Raw genomic sequence first — 21,182 nt, forward strand, 5'->3', positions numbered from 1 at the left:
GTATCTGCAGTTTGTCTAGCTAAGTGGGATCTTCAGTCTTTGTTAGTTTTCTCTCCCATTTACGCTCTTTGGAATTCTAAGTGTGGCAAAGTTTATTAGTACGGATGAATTCTTTGCTTAAATTGAGTTATCTGAATTTCTTTAACTTGTTTATTAATAATTCTATTCCATAGTTCCCCTCATTCTGATTAATATATAAGAAAAAAGAATGGGATTGGTTATCAAACTGAAACTTAGTGTATGAAAGAAATTAGCCTGGATTTTCCTGGAGTTTTCAGAGTTAAGCCCATGCTACCGATACATAAATCCTATTACATTTTCCCTCGCCTGTCCAAATTCTTAACATGATTTTATTGGCAAGTGTAAATATTTGTGTCCGAATTGTAACTTAAACGCTGTAATTCATTAGATATTTATCAGGTAATTCTATTCAACTCTATTATCCTCCACTTAGACCTTTAAGGGCCCATATATGTCTGGACCTTTCAGAAGCAGTACAATAAAACTTCAATAATCTGCTATCTGGCTGTTTGGAAATACCACTGTTTCAGCATCCAGCTCCCATCAATGTAGTCAATGGCAAACTGTTTTAAATTCTGTTTGTTAGTCAGTACCTGTGCTAGACATACTAATCAGTCTCTTGAGTCTGTCCTACCATTAATTCACAGCTGTTACACCTCCAAACTGTTTATCCATCTGTAGTCCATATATCTTTAAAAACATTCTGTAGTCCATATACCTTTAAAAACATTCTGTTAACAAAATCAATTCATCCATCTTGGAAAATCTGAATAGACAAATCTATTGCAGCTGCAGTTTTTTGTCTGCTACTTTTTGTATGAAACATGAACTTTACTCTTAAAACATTAATGAATAGGATTATGGTCTTGTTTTGTGGATTTCCCTTTCATTAATTCCTTTAACATTTTGAAACCTGTTTGACATCAGACTCTTGAAACAGTATATCCTGTGCTCACCTGGGAAAAAATTATCAGGCAGAGAGAAGAAGATTCACTGCTCAAATTGGTGAAGGAGCATTTGGAAAGGTGTTACAAACCTATCCCTTTTTTTAATGTAGTTGAATTTTGTTTTTGTTAGAAACATCGAAAAATAGGTGCAGGAGTAGGCCATTCGGCCCTTCAATCCAGCAGTGCCATTCAACATGATCATGGCTATTCATCTAAAATCAGTACCCCGTTCCTGCTTTTTCCCCATATCCCTTGATTCCTTTAGCCCAAACTCTCTTGAATCACAGAATACCTCTACCATGAGGTTTTCTGGAACAGTGTTGGTTCTTATTTTAGCAATTGGTGCATAATTTCCCCCTCTAAGGTGAAGAAGGAAAATGGTTTCATTAGAATTCTACTGTTTCATAGGGAGAATTCTGGAATTTCCTCTTAATAGACCTACTTTATTTGTTTACGAAAGGCTGATTAATGTTGTATGGGATTTTCACCTTTATTTTTTTCCCTATTTACAGGCAGACTACCCTTGCAGTGTACATTATTTCATTTATTGGAATGCTCGTTTTCACATTCACGTTAAATCTCGGCCATATCGAAGTAGTCTTTGTGACAGCGGGCGTCTTGGGGTAAGAGACCATTATGTCTTTCAACAACATGTGTTGGGGAATGCTCTTCAGAGTGTTTGGGATTAATTTCCAAAGAGCTGCAACTGGTTGCAAATGCTAGAACATTGAGAATATATAAGTTTGTTTATTAAATTGGTATTTTAGTACTCTGTTTCAACCCAACATAAATTTCAAGTTTTAATATGGCTACGAGGGTGCACAATTGTGACAATTTGGAAATTTGCCATTGAATCTTGTGTATCTTCTTTAATCCTTGGCAACTTTCATCCCTCTCTAAATTGGGTGTGGACTTTCAACTAGGGTGTAGTTGTAAATTAACTTTTATAAAATGTAAATTTGCTGAAGAATTTCTCGGTTTTCTCTGAGGGCCTTGTTTTGAGACACAGACTGTTGTGATCTGGCACCAATGTGTGCATGTTCTGCAAAGGTTTCAGGATTGCAAACTGAATTGGGAACCCTGCCCTTTTCATCTTGTCAGTGGATTAAGGATCATTCTGTGCCCGTGCATCTGCATTGGCTAAAAGTTGCTAATTGAATACAGAATGAGAGCTGTGTTGTCTTTAATCTATGCTAGGTAAACTTGCTGAGCCATCGGGGGAGTCTGGTGCCTCTGACTTGTCTGTAATGCAACTTGTATTAAGAAGCAAATGCTGGTAGTTGTGATTTTTGCAGTTTTGGCCTTTTATTGGCAGTTCCAAGTTGTTATTTTTTTACTTGAGCCAAAATGTAAAGGAAACTGAATGATTTCCACTGTAGGCAGTATAATTTGCGATTATAAATTAGAATCTTTTGTAGCCACTTTAACCCGAGCTTCTATTAATAATGAAACATTACTGTTTAGTATTGCATCCTTTTGACTTAGTTTCTATCTAACTGGCCGCAGCTTTTTGAGCTGTCACATTAATGGTTGCTGCTTCTGCTTTAACTCAAGGATTCCCAAACCTTGCGTTCAGATGAAATCTTAGTTTATGTAAAACATGGAGTCCCCTTGTTTTTAATTCAAATAATGCCAGTGATAAATATTCCAAGAATATCATTAACTGTTCAGCAATAATCTAGTTTACATTATTCCAATTAATCAACCAGTCAACAAATTCAAACATTAAATTTTTTTATGGGAATGAGCTTCCCCCTTGAGCCCTTCGCAGTGATGTAATGGAATCATTATCAAGTTTATTTTGTGACAATGTATCCACTTTTTATTGTTCTTTAATACTTGTTAGGGACATAATGTTTTTTAAAATGTTTGTAGGTGGCCCAGTGGTGTACTAACATGTTGCGCCACAGAGTAATGGACATGGGTTCACCGCGCGATTCCTTGTATGGTGAGTTCTTGATCTCAACCAGTTAGTCTAGGGGAGAGATTTCCCCAGAGAAAGGGAGGGAAGTCAACTGCACACCTCCAACAGCTGGTTCAAGAGCACTATTAACAAAGACTTGGGAAAAGGTGGTTACCCCACCTTCAGCTAGAAGCTGAGAAAATAATTCTCAGAGCTGAGTGGAATAATTGAATTCCCATCCCAGCTTTGACCTGTTAAGGTTTGACCTTCTCATTCAGAGGCGAGCAAACCAAATGTAATGAGTTGTGTCCATAGCGCAAATTATGAACTGCCTTTGTTGCTGCAGTTACACTTGCAGCTGTCTTAAGAATTTATTGACTAATGCATTGGGACCCAACATAAGAAAGAAATGTTCTATGACATTGTTCTTTTAACCTGTTGGAAAAATTGTTCCTTTCCATTTCTGAAATGTAAAATGCAAATTATAATGGTATGTACAGTAGATGTCTTTGCAACAAGTCGTATTTTACTTAACTAGTAACACTCAGTACTTTTGAAATCTAATATGCTGCTTTAATTGTTATATCTCCATTCTGGGATTCCCGATTTATTTTATCTTTTCTTGTCACAATTTATTTACTTTATTCAATGAACTTAATTAAATAGATTTGTTTTACACTTGCTTTTCTGAACTCCAAACATTTCTGATTTAACATGTGTGACACATGTACAACTTTGTTTGCACTGTTGAATTTGGAACTTGACTATCAGTTTTCTTTTTTCTTTTCTTCATGTGATGCTGCATTTGTAGTGGTGAAGATGTGCTGAATAAGCATAGTTTGACCTTATTTGTGGCTATAAATTGCACAAGTGAACAACGTTTTTCTGGAAACTCACTTCAGTGCTGCCCAGAAATTAGACGGGTTCGGATTTAAAAAAAAGTAAATTTCTATTTTGATTTGTTCAATTACCAACACATACATACTCTGCTGTTTTTTAAATCATAGCCTCTAGAGACACACGCATGCTCTATGTATAATAACTGGTATAAAAGCAGCATTTTTAAAAAAAAAGTGTGTTTTCCTGTACACCTTGAAATTATTTTCAATTAAGTTGTCAATCTATTGTACTACCTGGACTTCGAAAGCAATCCTGCACGTAGGGCAGTGGTATTTAGTAAAAGTTGGAATTGTAAACATATGATTAACTGGCTTTTGTTGTAATACCAAACTTTTTTTTTAGTTATTGCAAATCAAAAATAAAAACAAAAATTTGGAAATACTTCGGTTAGGGACATCTGTTGGAAGAGGAACACAATGTTTCAGGTCGAAGATTTGACCTGAAATGGTAATTCCCCCCTCCCCGCAGATGCGGCCTGACCTGAGTATTTCCAGAATTTTCTGTTTTTATATTGTGGAAATTGGTAATGTAGGCATGATTGTTTAGAGATTTAATTACAACAGTGAGCTAGATCCATCTGATGAATTAAGTTTCATCTTATCAAGATATTAAATCTCAGTGCCTCATGCTGGCGTTCTTCAGCTTTTGAAGGACTTTCTGCAGTGCAACAGTAGTGGTCTACAGATTATGATTGAATGGGTGTGGCTTTGATTATCAGGCATTTTATCAATATCCTTGTATTAATCCCGGCTAAGGTTTAAGATTTGAATGTATTCTGACGTGTAGAATAGCCACTCTGGTGTTAAACATAAATGTGGTACCCAGCTTCTCTTCTTTTTGTGACAGTATGACCGATAGAACACCCTTACTGCTTTCCCCTCAAATGCTATTCTAATGTCTTCTCTTCCCATGTCTACAAGAAGAAATGTATCTTTAGCTGACGAGGATTACGGATTAAACGCAGGCCACCTTTAAATGGCTTTTTCCTTGTATTTGAGCCTTGAAGGACATCATTTTAAGTGTTTTGCTTTTGATGGCAGCACTAAACATATAATTAACATTATAAGCTAGAGTAAAACTGAACAGTTCTGCTTCTGGAAGAATAATTAGTGGGCTTTTTGCTAATTCTATAACCAGGATTTTGTCAGCTTGTTACACTGCTAGGGGGAGAGACATTTTTAAGCAGTAATAGTCCATTTTTGAATTAGGAAATTTAATTAGGGAAATAAGATGACCTATTCATTCTTTCTACCAGACACTGTGGAGGTATAGTAAAATGCCTCCACAGTGCCACATTAGTATAAAACACAAGGCTTAATTAACTGCAGTAAATTCCTGTGCTCATGTGATTCCAGAGCACGAACGTCTGTTTGAACAGAGGAAATTCACTGTTTCTGGTCTATTTTTTTGCAGTTTGCAATAATCTAACCACAAGAAATGACTATTCTGAGAATTGTCAGTTGTCATATTTCAAGTAATTACGTTCATGAGTATTAGGCTGAGCTTATATTAAATCATTAAATCGTTTTATACCCAATGCTGTATTTGCATGCAGCACTTGGGTGAACTTGAAAATCCTAGGAAAACAATTCAGAACTTCAACACTTGAACCATCTTTATAATTGTATTTTTTCAATTTTTCCCCAAGCGAATAGCCTTGACACCAGCTACATATTGAGATCCAATTTAATAATTAATGACTGTTAGGTTATTGTAAGTATATATCCCTTTAAGAGTTGCAGTATTTTTGTATGTAAATAAAATGTTCCAGATTTATTCAACTTGTGGCAGCTGAAGCTTAACTGGGCGTACAGAAGTTCAGTCATCAAAGGATACAAATATAGTTTTGACATGCTGCCTTTTCTGTACAAATTGACTAAATAGATCTTTACATTTTCAGTTTTTTCATGACCGGTTATCTTCCATTGGGCTTTGAATTTGGTGTAGAAATAACCTATCCAGAATCCGAGGGGACATCATCTGGACTTCTCAATGCTTCTGCACAAGTAAGAGTTTGGATGATCCATTATGAATTGCATTGTTGGGATAATAAAAGCTAATTTGATATCATTACAAAAATAATCTCTGGGAAATAGTCAGTTATACAGACAGAAACGGACTCTCTGGCCCATGCTGACCAACATGCCTTCCTGTGTCCCATTTGCCTGCTTTTTTCCACATATCCCTCCAAGTCTTATCCATGATTCTGTCCAACTTCTTTTAAACTTTGTAATTGTACCCATCTCTACCACTTCTTCTGGCACTTCCTTCCATCTACCTACCACCCTTTGTGCGGAAAAGATTGCCTCTTCGGTCCCTTTGCAATCTGAACCCTCTCACCTTAAATCCACGCCCGTTAGTTACAGACTCCTGTACCCCGAGGAAGAAACTGACAACCCATGTCAATTATCCCTATCTATGTCTCGTGATTTTATAAACTTCTTAAGGGCTGCCCTCAGCTGCCAAAATGGTCCCAGCCTATCCAGTTTCATAATTAAAGACCTTCTGTTCCAGCATCATTCTTGTTAATCCTTTCTGCACCCAGTTTAGCTTAATCACAATGACCCTATAGCATGATGTGGTCTCACCAACACCCTACAAAGTTGTAACATGATGTCCTAACTCTTGTACTGAATTTCCTGTCCAATAAAGCCAAGCGTGCCATATGCCTGCACCAATTTTAGGGACACCTTGTACCCCTAGTCCTGTAGTTTACTGTGCAAATTCTGGGCTGATTTAACTTTGCATTGTCTAAGATAAAGGGCATCTGCCATTTTCTCGCATTGATGTTGGCATAGATCGTTTTAAACCTTGGATAACTTTTTTCATTGTCTGCCACACTGGCAATTTTGCTGTCATCTGCAAATTTACCAACTGTCAACATAAATTCCAATTGGAATAGTATATCTGCTAAACAGCAGGAGAACCAGCATCAATCCCTATGACACACTAGTGGTCACATTCCCCAGTCTGCAAAACAAACCTCCATTCCCACCCACTGATTTCATCATCAAACCAATTTTGTATCTAACGGGTTGCTCACCTTGATCCCCAGTGATCTCACTTTCTGGAGCAGTCTACCATGTGGGACGCTGTCAAAAGCTTTAAAGTCCATGTACATATTGCGTACCACCCTATTGTCCTCTTTGGTCACTTTTTTAAAAACATTCGTGAGACGCAATTTCCCGCACAATGCTATGCTGAGTATTCCTCAATAGCCCTTGCCTTTCCAAGTGCAAATGGATCATATCACTCATGATTCCTACCACTAATTTACCTACCTCTTTTCCCACATCGTACTGATCTTGGGCCAGCTTATTTCAATTTTTAAAAATTGTTTAATTCCTATGTTTTTAACATCTGAGTTGCCAATTCAGATATATGGTAAAACCGAAAGTGTGTCTTTGCCTCCTGTCAATGGTTTGCTCAGCAGTTTGGTGGACACGGCTTATTTGGGTTATACGAGGTGTAGCAAATTAATTTTGATGGTATATGTTCTTTGTAAATATATGACATATGGACAATTGTCTCAGCAGCATGTTCAATAAGATAACCAAATAAATTCTGTAAAATCTGGGCCACCATCTTAAACATACAAGTTTGAATATATAGTTTTGTTGAACTGGCCATATACTGAATATTCTAAAGACACTGCCATTTTGAGGCACCAACAACCCATTATTAAATAGTGCTTTTGTACAATAAGTAAGGTGAATGTGCTTTACTTCTTACAATGGATGCATAGTTGCTACTGATTTTGTTCAGAAAACGAGCACAATATTATGTTAATTTTCTAAAATTGTAGATTCCTTCATTGGAAGGCACAGGATCACTGATGTCAGTTATGTTAACAGTCAGTTGGAAAGGCTCATGGCTCTGGCCCCATTCATATTACATTATCTAGTAAATAACAGTTCTGTTTAAGTAAATGTTCATTTTTGTAAATTCTGGTGAAGCATAAACCATGTATATGTAATTTTTAAATTGTTCATTGATTTTTTGAGTATAATTGTTTTATGATTTGTCACAGTACATTTAAGACCAACTGTTAAGTGACTTTAATCTTTGAGGTACAGTGTGAAAATAGGCCCTTCAGCCTACTGAGTCTGCACTGACCAGTGATCACCCAGTACACCAGCACTACCCTACACACTAGAGACAATTTACAATTTTTTTACCAATGCCAATTAACCTGCAAACATGTACATCTTTGGAGTGTTGGAGGAAACCAGAGCACCCGGAGAAAACCCATGTGGTGACAGGGAGAACATACAAACTCCGTAAAGAAAGGGCCCATGGTCGGGTGAACCCAGCACTCTGGGGCTGTAAGGCGGCAACTCTACTGCTGTACCACTGTGCCGCTCCACAGGTTGAAGTTGTAAATTTAGAATTGTGCATTGGCTCTGGCTCTTGCTTTTAGTCTTTGTCTTCAAGGGTGATATATTGGCAGTTTCCAGGAACTGCATATGTGCAGATTGTGCAGAAAAGGGAATTTGAGTCTAACTATGATACAGTTGAAAGACCAGCCAACTCTAATGTTTACTTTAGTTGGATATTGTTAGATAATTTTGGAATTTGTGCCAATAACTCCAAGAGAAGGTAATGGTGTATTGTTAATCTTGGACAGTTATTTCAATATTGTTTTTCTTTGATTCCAGCTATTTGGAATAGTGTTCACTCTGGCCCAAGGAAAGTTGAAAGCTGATTATGATGCGTTTACAGGAAATATCTTTCTTTGTTCGTGGATCTTTGTGGGAATCATCCTTACAGGTAATTGGCTGTTTTTACCATTTAATCTTAATGTGTAATGTGTTGCTGTTTGAGAAAAGCAGCACCTCCATCTACTAAATATATAAAAGATAATGTGGAACAATGAAAAGGCCATTTGGCCAATTAAGGCCATTCTCTCCGCAGATCTTTTACATTATTCCCGATTCAGGACTCCATTCATCCTAGTCAGTTTTGCGCAGGAGCCAACCAACGACTGAAAAAAACCCCAAGAAGATAAAGCTCTGAATTTTTTTCCCCCCAAGTTCACTCCTGTTCCCTTGCTCTTATCTTATCCACGCCTGAAGAACAATGAATGAAAATCTTTGGATTAATCTGACCATTCAGTATATGCTGCCTATGGTTCCCACAAAGTAGCAACCATTATGTTCTACGGTGAATAAAACCAACTGTTTCTTTTTAAAGCTTGGAACCTCTGCAATGGTCCTTCAAATATTTATCCAGCTCATTTTGATTTATGGAGTTAATTGCCATTGCATTAACTACTTTTGCCTGGAATCGACATTTTGAGAGGGGAGAGAGACATTTTCTTTAATTCTTTATTGGCTTACGAGGTTGCTAATTTCCTTCTGTTTTTAAAATCAGTCCAAACCCCTGTCTCCCATTTATCTTTGCTGCTCTACATGTTCTCGTGCCTCAAGGGTTTTGAAGGTTAAGATTTTACGATATCAAGATCGGACCACTAATATATTAAGTGAAAATAATTTATTTTGTTTTAATTATTTAAGATACTTTCCGATATTCTAACTCTAGTAACATTGGATCTTTGCAGAAAAGTGGCATTCTTCAAGCAAGTTATTTTCCATAATTCATTGTTTGCATCCATTCTATATAGTCAGCTACTTCCCACTCATTTGTTAATCTACCCTTCAATTTTGCTGGAGGTTATCCAAGATTTATGCTATTGGTTTTGATCTTGTGAAATGACTATTTGGTGTTCAAAAAATTAAACTATTTGAAGGTTCTTCCTTCTTTCATCTTGTTTTCCTGATTAGTCACCTAGCCCATATTCTTCAGCCTGAGTGCATTCATTTAGTCTTCTGTGGAACTTTGTCAATTTTTTTCCTGATGAACCAAGTTCAAGAGTTTTTATTTGTCATGAACTGGAACAATGAAATTATTTCTTGTTGCTGCTTTACAAACACATTTGATGCAACAGCATCAATATATTATCAATTATTCTAAGTAGACCGGACATTTTTTAATGGCTTGGACATTGTTCTTTCTTTGTTGCTTTATTGCAACCTTAAATGATTTTATCATGTTTATGTGGCATAAGTTGTTGCTCTGAAACAATGTTGATTACTTATACCTTAAAGTGTACCCTGTACTCCCTGGCCACCATGTTAACTCCATGAGAAGTAATTAAGTTAGTATTTTCTTCCTGTTGCCACTTTGATTATTTTTTTAAGGTGCGCATTTAATTCCTTCTGTTTATAAGCCTCTTCACTTCGAAAATAATTGGCTAAGTATGGAATATGCCCATAGTTTTGATAATGAAGATTGATATTGGCACAATTTCTTTCCCCATTCTTGTCCTTTAAGAAACAACCAAATGGATTATTTTACAGAGACGTTTATGTCTTACTGCTCTCCTTTTAATTGTAGTTGAACTCCTTTGGTTTCTTGCTACTTTAAGGTAGCCTTCTTTTACATTTGGATCATTTCAGATTTCATTGACTATTCCAAACTATCAGGAGTTTAATCTTTTGTGCTGGTGATATTTTTCACAAGCATTCATTTAAAATAAATTGTACTCTGCCCTGGCTGTTTAAATTTGCTATGCATGCATCCGTTGCTGGACCAAAGGTTCAAGTAGAATTTAAAATCTATTTGTTCTTTTGTTTGTTTAACAAGTGTCCCACCTGTTTCTGAATTAAGGAATCTGTTCTGCTCCTGAATGCTAATCTATTATGGATCTATTGTAGTTCTGTACTACAATGATTCACTTCCTGTATAAATTGTTCACCCATCCTTTCAATTAGCCCTACTTTAACAGTGTTCTGGTTCTACGTCAGTGGCACTTTGTTTTGAAATACTGCCATTTATTCCACCATAACGCTTTTGCAGCTTTAATAGGCATTTTCCCCCTCAAGAATTTGGTTATTCTGTAAGATGCTGACAACAGGCATTTTCTTTGGCTTTGGCTTTGAGTTCCTCAAAATGGACCTTCTGTTTCCGTGTCTAATTCAGCCACTGCCATTTAACCTTGTCGCCAAAGTCTTTCTTCATAAAGCAGTTCCAAGCATAGTACTTCTCTTGTATTTTCTTTGTCCAATATAATACTGTCTAAATTGAGAATCTACTAGGCTCTGTCCACTTTTGATTCTCTGGCATTCTTGAGATTCTATGCACATCCTTTTATCCGATTATTTAAATTCCAAAATTGGCTTTTAGCAACTTAATTTGAAAATCTTGCTGCACTCATTGGGCGTTTACCCCGCTGGAAAGAAGGCTATCAACTTTGCCAACTCAAGGCTTAAATTCTATTTACTTTCACCGTTTGTTGATATAAATTTTCAACTGACTGTAACTGTAAACATTGTGCACACTCTCCACCCAAAGTATTGTATATATTCTTAACCAATTTACCCAGTTTTTTTCCTAATAAATCACAGAGCTCCTTTTACCAGCTGCTCCTCTCTCCAGCACAGGAAGTATATAGCCAGTTCAACAAACTACAGGTACTAAGTTTTGATTGTATGTTGAGTACTGTAAATACATATAGTAAATTACTGTAGGTTTCACGACTTTTATGCAATTCAATTAGCAAAAACTGTATTAGGTGAATTAGTTAATTGGCAGCTCATTTGGAAGTTATTGATAGTACATATAGATAGAATTCAGAAACCTGGGGGAGGGGGGGTCAACCAGTAGGAAAAAATGTGAATATAGAGGGGTGATAGTTTTTTTTTCTTGACAATGAAAGTCAGAAAAAGTTTATTAAACTTCACTCAAGTCCTGATGGGCAATTACTGAAGAATTTTGACTAAAATTTGAAAAGATCTTCTATTGTGTAGCAGTGCAGATCACAAGATCCCCAACATGCTCTTCTGGTCATCCAGATGCAGCTCTGGGTGGATAAAACCACATCTCTATCCTTTAGGCTTAGACAAGATACAAAGCGAGGAATTCTTGAGGTTCCATTATAGTGAACTGTTCTCCAGTGGTAGGCTGCTGCTAATGGTTAGTCCTAGGAGAGGTTGTGCACAAATTCTTGACAACTTACACTGACCTACACAGCCTTCTGAATGTATTGCAGCTTTTTAACAGATTTCGAGTATCTTCTCTGTACAATGTGTGAATGTTAAAACGCTAATCACTCTTCTGTCACTTGAAAAGGCATATGACAAAACTTGGTGGCTATGCAAGTGACGGTAAGAAGAAGCAGTGGTAAGGGAGGACGTTCACAAAATAATTCACTGAAAGGAAGACACTATGTAAACTGTAAAGGTAGCTGAAACATCTTTCAAGGATCTGACTCCTTCACAAACATTATGATCATAAACTATTAAGCTTTCATTCTTGCAGTTTTACATCCTGTGAAGTCTTGAGCATCTGCAGCTTTGTGGCGCACACAGCTCTTGTTTGGTTTGCTGGCATGTTTTTATTAACAAGTCAATTGTGAAGCTAGTCTCTTTAGGTTTTTAGGAAAGAAATATAACCAGTCTACATGAACGAACCAGGATTGAGACTGTCCATGGACAATCGTGTACAGGGTAAGGCGGCGTCATGCTGCTGCAAGTAAAAGAACCCAGAAACAAATTTTTGATAGGGATTTGATTGTACTATGGATTGGAATACTGTCACCTCACCTCTGGGAGCTCTGTTGAAATGAGGCTATATGTAGGGTATGAAAGGCTCCTTTGGAGTAGTTTTAAATGCATGATTTGCATCTAATAATCTACTTGGTTCACACAATGGGAATCTACATTATTCACACCAGGGGCAGCTGGTGGTTTAACACCAGTCAGAAACCTGACTTTGAGAGGCTGGAAACTGAAAGTAGCTGAGGAAAATGTCACGCTAATGTTTGAAGGTTACGGTTCAGACACTTTTGTTGGGGCAGATTAAAGGGAGTTCTACTTTGCATCTGACTGATCTATGACCGTAACAGGTGGGCATAATGCTGGCTTGGGCTGGCAAAAAATGCCATTCTAGTTCTGACTTAACAAAATAATAATGCCTCTGACAAGCTATAAATATTATTCTACATGCATCAAAACAAGTTAGTGTCAGTTTGTTTTTTGTTTCTTCAGCAGAAAGTTCATACTCTAGTCTGTCCACCCTCTGATGTGGAAATGTGACATTTTTTCCTCCAGCCACTAGACGTGGTATGCAGTTGATTGTTGTTAAAGGTAATTAATTTATAGGGTGTGGCTTAATAAAATGCCAGTTTAAAAAAAGTAAATACTTCCCATGTTATATGTGCACACTCAAACTAGTTGCATTTTTCATTAGTTACTCAGGCCAATGTGGAAAAATCATGTTACTCAAGAGCCTCGGGTACTTCTAAGTTATAAACGCAATGAATAACGTTTACTGCATGCATAAGTAATATGTTAATAAGTTTAGTTGTTTCAAAATATAAACTGGAAAAGAATGGAGCATCTGCACAACTATTGTACTTAAATCTACAAGCACTACCCATGGGAATGCAGCTTTAACATGTGAATTAGCATCTGTTTTACATTGGACATAGCTTTTATGCACCGCACCAAAAAAAGGAGAAAGAATAGTTGGGAGTGATTATGAGGCGGTAATCCAATTTGGGACTTTTGGAGGACATAAATTACAAAATGAAGTCCATCAATTTGTGGGGGGGGGGGGGTTGAACATCTGATTGTGTTTCTGTGCCAACATGGTTTGCCATGTTTTCTACCACTCGGGCAGCTGTCAAAGTCACTGGAGTTGACTTGTCCCTGACAGTAATTAAACAGTGCAGGTGACCTAAAATATGGGCGTGGTGATAGTGAGCATATTTGTGCTGCAGTCATGCTTAAATGGTAATCCTATGTGGAATCTACAGGAAGTATTCCAAGCCTGGCTTTGTGCACAGCTGCTAGCTACAAGTCCATATCATGGACTGTTGGGGGAAATGGGACTGGCTTGATGGAAATTGTTGACTGAAATTGTTAAATATTTTAAGACTTATTTAAACATGTACATTGAGGACCTATATTTAATACAAACTAAGCCAGCAATAAGAATTAACCTGCACATTTCCAAGGTGAATATTTTTATAGCAGCTATTGGACTATTTTATTTTGGTAAATTATTGGTCCTGCATCAATGTTCCTCCATTTTTAATGCCTTGGAATCACTCCCTTCTATTGATAACTTCTAATATGTGCTGGATGATTTTATTAGTCTTGCTATTTTCAGCCAGTGTTCTGTCTGGAAGCAGTGTGAGGTAAGGACTCTGCAAAAACAGAATTGTAATGTCAATACTTTGTTTTGTGTATGGTGCAGCTATGTATTTGAATTAAGATATTACTTTTTGGTGACTTTCTTAAAAGGTTTACAGAAGTCAATTACAAATTATTTGTTCCTTACTGTTTGCTTGATAAATTGATACAATTGTATAACATCTACAGAAAGATATGGTGTGTGTAACTGGTAAATGTTCTGTTATTATTTAGGACGACCGTTTGCTTAAATAATGTGAATGAAGTCTCTTTCAGTAATTCTGATTTTATTACAATTGCATTTGTAATATCCTTATACAATGATGGAAACTCTTAGTCTCCATTTTAAGATATGCAATTTTGAAAGCTTCATATTTTTGGCTTTTAAAAGGTGCTGTACAGACTTTGTTCTATCAGAATTTCATTGAGATTTAGTTGACTGTAGGTAAACGTAACATCTTTAAAAATGTATGTATTCACTTTCTTAGGTTCCTTTTTTCATAAAATGTACACGTAAAAGAAATAGATTGCTTCATAATTTCTATTTTCTTTACAGTTTTCATAAAAACAGACTTAAAAAGACAACAAGCAAACTTAGCTGCATCTGCCCAGGTAGATTAATTAAACCATTTATTTGGATGTGTAGAAAGTTTACAATCAGTTCTTTTAAATTTCACCTGTTCTGTGTGTGAATTTCTTGTATATATATGAATTGCCACAAGAAGGTGGTGGGTAGAGGAGTGCATTTTGGGTTAGTTAAACCTGACAATGCCACCCCTTTTCAAATTTGTCTTCATTTGCTGAGATTTGAACCATGCCCTTCTGCTATCTGCTGAATTTCAGTATTTGTGGAATGTTTTAATGGGGTAATGGTATTGTCATCTGAGTTTTCCCATTTAATTGAACAATTAAGATCTATTTAGAGGGTATTTCTCTCTGTTGCAGATTCAATATCTTTTATCCAATGTTATTGGACCAATCTTAGTTTTTGTGGCAAATTTCTTTATTTGCAGTACAGTAAAGCTGATGATCTGTTATCTGGCCATTTAGAATCAGAATGGTTCGTCATCTGATTCACCAGGTGATATTTATACCTTCCACTCATCCGGCCCCAATCTCTTTGCTCCTTGACCACTTGCCATGGGTTCATTGAAATGTTACTGTAATATTTTTTTTTAAATGCAATAAAGTCCTCTAGTCCAGAAAATCTGCCAGAGTGGCACCACAAAAATTCCAAACGTACCAGATTAAATGTTTTACTGTATTATGGATGAAGCTGTTAAAGTTTAAGTATTGGGTGTATTTTGCTCAGCAAAGTGTACTGCTGCCTCTTTCCATCAAAACAAGGAAAGGTTGTTTGCACAATACAGCAGAATATTTATTGACATAACTATTTTACAGGGAGGTCTGTACACTTGATGCCATTTGCAAAGACTGTTTAAACAGAGTCCACACACTGCACCACATAGCGCCAGATAAAGCTGTCCAAAAAAAAAAGCAATGTATTCTTGCAGGTATAGAAGTTGGGAGGTCATGTAGCAGTTGTATAAGACGTTGATGAGACCTCATTTAGAATATTGTGTCAAGCTTGAAAGTGTTCAGAAAAGATTTACGAGGAAGTTGCCAGGACAAGAGGGTGTGGGCTATAGGGAGAGGTTGAGTAGGCTGGGTCTCTATTCCATGGAGTACAAGAGGATGAGGGGGATCTTAGAGGTGTACAAAATCATGAGAGGAATAGATCGGGTAGATGCACAGAGTCTCTTGCCCAGAGTCACGGAATCGAGGAGCAGAGGACATAGGTTCAAGGTGAAGGGGAAAAGATTTAACAGAGGAGGTAGTTGAGGCTGGGACTATCCCATCATTTAAGAAACAGTTAGACAGGTACATGGATAGGACAGGTTTGGAGGGATATGGACCAAGCGCAGGCAAGTGGGACTAGTGTAGCTGGGACATTGTTGGCCGGTGTGGGCAAGTTGGGCAGAAGGGCCTGTTTCCACACTATCACTCTCTGACTCCCAAGTAAATGTGCAGAATATTAATTCTGCTTACTTGTGCTGCAAATAACACGGAATTGTCAGCTCATTGTGGCATGAAAAAATAATATTACGACATGACATAATGGATTTCCAAAAGTCATTTGAGAGCTGTAGTTGAAGCTCGTGGAATGCAAGGCAAATTTTTGACCTACTTAAAATATATGGTTCGGTGACACAAAAAGAACAATTGGTATGGGTCATTATTTCTAAATGTTAGTTTTTTAAATCCAAGTTTGCTGTTCGAAAACCAATGAGATTGTTAGCAATAAATTACAGAACTGATGCAGATTTTAGTCAAAACGATTTGATATAAACAGTGATTTGAAATCTGTATTTTCTAAAAGATAAAAACTTAGAAGTGGTAGAAGTCCTGTAGGTGTAATGAGCAAATGGTGGGAGGTCATGTTGCAGCTGTATAAACCATTTTCTCAATTTTGGGAGGGATGGAGCATGTACTTACGAGATTGATAAGCAAATTCCCAGATTTAGATTACTTTCTAGAAGTAAAATTTCCTTTGGGTGACGATTGAAGTTATAGATTTGGAGATGGATTTGTGGTACTGTTGTCTAGAAACCATGTTTTAAAAATTAGAGTCAGGAATAGTGAGGAAACTCCTCATCACATAAATATTTTGGATCTATTCTGAAAATGATAATTGATATGGGTCAGTTTTTGAATCTGACAATCTTGAAGTTAATTGAGTTTAGCCACAGCTCTTGAGGGATACGACATTGCATGAATATTATCAAATTAGCCGTGAACTATTTTTTTAACCTAGGAACTAAATGGTCTTTCTTTTCTGAGTGTTCCTGTGAATAATGGTGTTGTAACTATTATGAGGAAATAAGAATAATTGGGTTTTTTTCTCCCCTCAGTTTGCTGCTCGTGATTCACTAGAAAGAGTTTCCACTTCACAAAGTGAACTTCATGCACCAGAAGAAACTACAATCTAATTAATATGGGAGAACAGATGGCAGTGGTACAGCGCACAACTAGTAAATGGCACTGAAATAAATATGAAGAGCTGCTAATGGTGCAATGGTTAGAAAAATGTGATAATTTATTAACAGTGACCAATATTTATTAGTAGTTCGAATCATGGAATCATTTCACTGGTTTCAAGAGCATTAGGTTGTTCCAGTCAGATAGATATTTTTGCAAAGAAAAATTGGAAGTTTGACTGGTTTGAACAAATCATTTCTACAGAAGACTTAAACTGGACCAGAATTCAATTTTTATATGTAAAAATGTATCGGAGCCAACTAACTTGAACATCAATGTCAGTCTTACATATGGAGTTTGTTTTAAGTATTATTTTGAAATGCTACTATACCAATGTCTCTGGTAATTTTCCAAATGTAAGCACACTGAACCTTTGACATTCTCATTGTTTAAAAAAAATGGCTTTGAGATTTTGTTATTGCTCTTGGGCATGTTGGATGAGTTCTGAGAACGGGTCAGTGTTCTGAAAGGTGAGGGAGAATTCAGCCCCTCAAAAATGTAAACTCTAGCCTTCTTAATGTTCAAAGAGAAATTTAGTTTTTTAAGTTAAATTGTGCATAAATAGCTCTTGCACAATTTGTAACATCCATAAAAGCAATTTCCATGGAAATGCACTAAATACTTGTTTAGTCAAAACTGTAATGTGCTTAGCTGTAGCTCGCACAGATTTGATATGTTTGTAATATATAGTTATATATATCAGCAGCGAGTTGCAATTTTCCATTTTTGATGCATAGCTATGCTATGGATGTCCAATAGTACATATGTAAAAATATTAGTGTACAGAAGTTATTCATAAACCAGTTTGCACTTAAATCTATTCAATTCACAGGAATGAATACAGTAGGTTTAAGTTTCACAGATAATATTCTATCTTGAACTTCATAAGAAGCTCGAGAGTGAAATTGTAAAATTTGTTGTCCAGTACAGTCTATGTACTGTAAACCCCCAGATGTTGGGGGGAACAAATATCTGTTCATCACAATAGTTGTGCCTTTAATATTGATATGAAAAGATGCAACAGATTTTAACTATTTAGGTGCATTAAATTCTGAGAACTGTATTAAGATCTAAACGATCAACCTCGTGTAAGATCGTTAGTCTGCTGGATGGTACTGTATATATTGGCAATGTAGAACCAAAGTCATTAATTATGCCCCTATCCTCTCATTGTTAATCTTAGAGCATCTGTACAGTTGAAGTCAATTCTGGTATTCACTTGCAAATACTCATAGTTCTGTCACTTTACCAGATGATAACCATCAAATTATGAACCTGTCACTGTGGAGTACACATAGTTGTGGTTACTTTGGTTCATGTTTCACATATCTGTATATAATTGTATCATTTTCTTCATCATGTGATTTTAATACACAATGAAATTTTTATTTTGCATAAAGTGGTTTGTGTATTTTTTTTCTCGCTCTCTCCCTCCAGATAGCTTGGCTGCAATCAGGAAATAATTCTGTAGGGAATTGTCAGTTTTTTTGGCATTTGGTATATTTTGATGTTTGAAAGAATGGGTGAATGGAACTGAACTTGCCACTTAAAAAAAAACTTGTCTTGATATGATGGAATTTGAATGAAATATGACCAACAATTTAAGACAGTGTCACTCCAAAGACGTACAGGTATGTAGGTTAATTGGCTGGGTAAATGTAAAAATTGTCCCTGGTGGGTGTAGGATAGTGTTAATGTACGGGGATCACTGGGCGGCACGGACTTGGAGGGCCGAAAAGGCCTGTTTCCGGCTGTATATATATATGATATGATAGATATGAAACGTCGTAAGTGATGCCTTTGGTTTAAAGAATGGTCTTATTTAAAATTTTAGTGTGAAATGCGTTGAGCCTTTTACATAAACTCGGTGCATATTGACGTACTGTCCTTTTGAGGAATTGGATTCCAATCTTTCCTGACCTGATGGAATGAACATCTCATTCTCTCTGGAAGTTGTAAAGATCCCCTGTGAAATAAACATCTCAGCACAGGATTTAATCAGGCCCACAAGGCAAATTTCTAAATATTGTCATTAAGTAACTTTAATCTAGTTTCAAATTCAAGAAGTGATGAAATTGTGGCTGGAAATTGAATTAACATTACAGGTGAAAAAGTTAGGAAAGTTTGATCTTAAAACTTATTTCTCACCACACCACCAGAAGAGACTGCTGCAGACTTTAGGTGCAAAGTTTAGGACTGCCCCAATGTGGTCATCAGCCAGTGCTCCAGAAAGCTCTGTTTTGTCACTGGATTAATCGGAATTATTGTACTCCATGACTCATTGGGTACTGTGAATATTTTTAAATCGGCAGGTCAGGAAACGACTGAAGTGTGGGGAGTGTGTCCCTGATTTCGGTGGTTAGTGGTAAGACCACATTGCAGTACTGATAACATTTGCTTTGTGTTATTAAGCATCAGAAATATTGATTGCATGGCAGATAATTGAAATATATTAATACTGCACCTGTCCTTTGAAGATTTCCAGGGTTTTCTTGGGAGTGCATAGGAAGTTTTAAAACTACTTTGTCGCATTTATATAGAGATCTTAATGCCATTTCTGTAGATCCTAATTAGTGCTACTAAAAAGATAAAACTTTGCAATAGCGTGAAAAATATCAAAGATTTTTTTTCTTCTTGTTTTAGCCTAGTTTTCTAATAGTATATATTGGGAAGCTTTTCTTAATTTGGTTATTGTGCAGGATAGCCAACAGGTTTGGATTTTTTTTTCCTTTTCATCTGACCATTTTTTCTGTTATTGATTATTTTTGGAAGACCAACTGTCTTCCAGGTTTGACATTGGTCATGTGAACCCAGATGCTTGATTTGGATTATTTTACTTGATGCTTGCTTCCTGTGTTCTCAGCAGGTGAATGTTTTCTGAACGCAGGATAGTCATCATGCTGCCTTTTTACCAAGGGCATATTGCTCTGCTAACACTTAGTAGGTTGAATGTCAGTCTAGTGTAGACTAGAAGTCAAATCCAGTCTATTTTTACCCTGGCTACTCATCTATTTTGCCACCAAGATTAACCTTTTTAAAAAAATCATAGGAAGCATTGCAGTTGAATCACATAACAACAATTCCAATATATGGAATAAACAGGATACTGGTGCTCGATTTTTCTTCTCCTAATCCACGTAGCTGTGATTTTTTACCTTGAATCTACATCATGTTTAAAACATTTGTCCAGCCTTTATTAGAGGAGTGCAGTGGATGGAAATGGGTCTGATTGGGTTCCACTAGGATAGTGTACAAAATGGTATATTTACACCATTCTAATCACGACTTTTAAAACATATCACCGTTCATTTCATGGGATGAACAATTAATCTGTAAATATTCCTAATAATTGTAATAAGTAGGATAGATATCTAATAATCTCAATCACAAGCATCTATGGTGCTTATTCAATGTGGCAGAAGGGAAGAGACCATTCTATGAATGAGCAACCCTAACAGCAATTTCTGGAGCCCAAAATCTGCCCTGTGTGGCTTGAACCATTGCATCATTGATATAGACCTAAGTATTGCTTGCTACTCCTTGGATCTTTTCTTGAAGTATCACCACTATGTGCAAAGTGATGGTATTTCCAGAGAAACATAAATTGAGTTGCTAGCATAATTTTAATGACACTCTGTCATACCAGGGTATTGGGTAATGTGTATGCTTATAACTTTAGCATCCAAATTTGAATATTTAGTGATTAACCCATGGAAACTTTCAATTGTTACAGCATGATTTTAGCATTATGGTGGCATGTCTTTCAGATTGCAACTTGAATAATATAGTGTTTTCCCATTTAATATTTAGCACAAAGTTTGGAGAAATGTATCTAATTTTATGCACAAATTAAATTCCGATGAGGTGCCCCATCTCAGCTGACAAGATGTTCAATAGTCGCTTAATTTTTGGCTTCCCATCTGCAGGGATAACTGACCCAACCCAACAGTTAAAACTGCATTCAACCATTAGCCTTGTAGATTACAATTTTCCCCAGGTTTTTATCTCCACAACCCTACCAGGCAGCATTATAAAACTTTCACTGTTTTAATTAACATTTTTCCTCTAAATTCTTCCTTGTATCAAATTATTGACACCTTCCCATTTTCAACCTACTTCCAATTTGATACTGAGATCCCAAAGCATTGTATCCTGATCAATCTGCTGGGACATTTG

The 21,182-nt window shown here is 36.5% G+C and overlaps 1 protein-coding gene across 5 annotated transcripts in view; it reads left to right on the forward strand.

Moving 5' to 3' along the window:
- Nucleotides 1-18,405, forward strand: part of flvcr1 (FLVCR choline and heme transporter 1) — a 32,057-nt gene extending 13,652 nt beyond the window's left edge. Inside the window, exons 6-11 of one of the 5 annotated variants that reach the window (XR_013547622.1) lie at nucleotides 1,481-1,591; nucleotides 5,672-5,777; nucleotides 8,430-8,541; nucleotides 12,819-12,917; nucleotides 14,524-14,579; nucleotides 16,880-16,961. Coding sequence is in view for 1 of the 5 variants with exons in the window: in XM_078404879.1 (XP_078261005.1) it covers nucleotides 1,481-1,591; nucleotides 5,672-5,777; nucleotides 8,430-8,541; nucleotides 14,524-14,579; nucleotides 16,880-16,957 (463 nt within the window). In the remaining 4 variants the exon portion in view is untranslated. Of the gene's footprint in view, nucleotides 1-1,480; nucleotides 1,592-5,671; nucleotides 5,778-8,429; nucleotides 8,542-12,818; nucleotides 14,580-16,879 lie in introns of all 5 variants that reach the window. The other 4 variants (XR_013547624.1, XR_013547621.1, XR_013547623.1 and 1 more) reach the window with 4 other exon arrangements.
- Nucleotides 18,406-21,182: the final 2,777 nt, after the last annotated feature.

Source organism: Rhinoraja longicauda, chromosome 9 (genome assembly GCF_053455715.1).
Source record: "Rhinoraja longicauda isolate Sanriku21f chromosome 9, sRhiLon1.1, whole genome shotgun sequence".
NCBI lineage: Eukaryota > Metazoa > Chordata > Chondrichthyes > Rajiformes > Arhynchobatidae > Rhinoraja > Rhinoraja longicauda.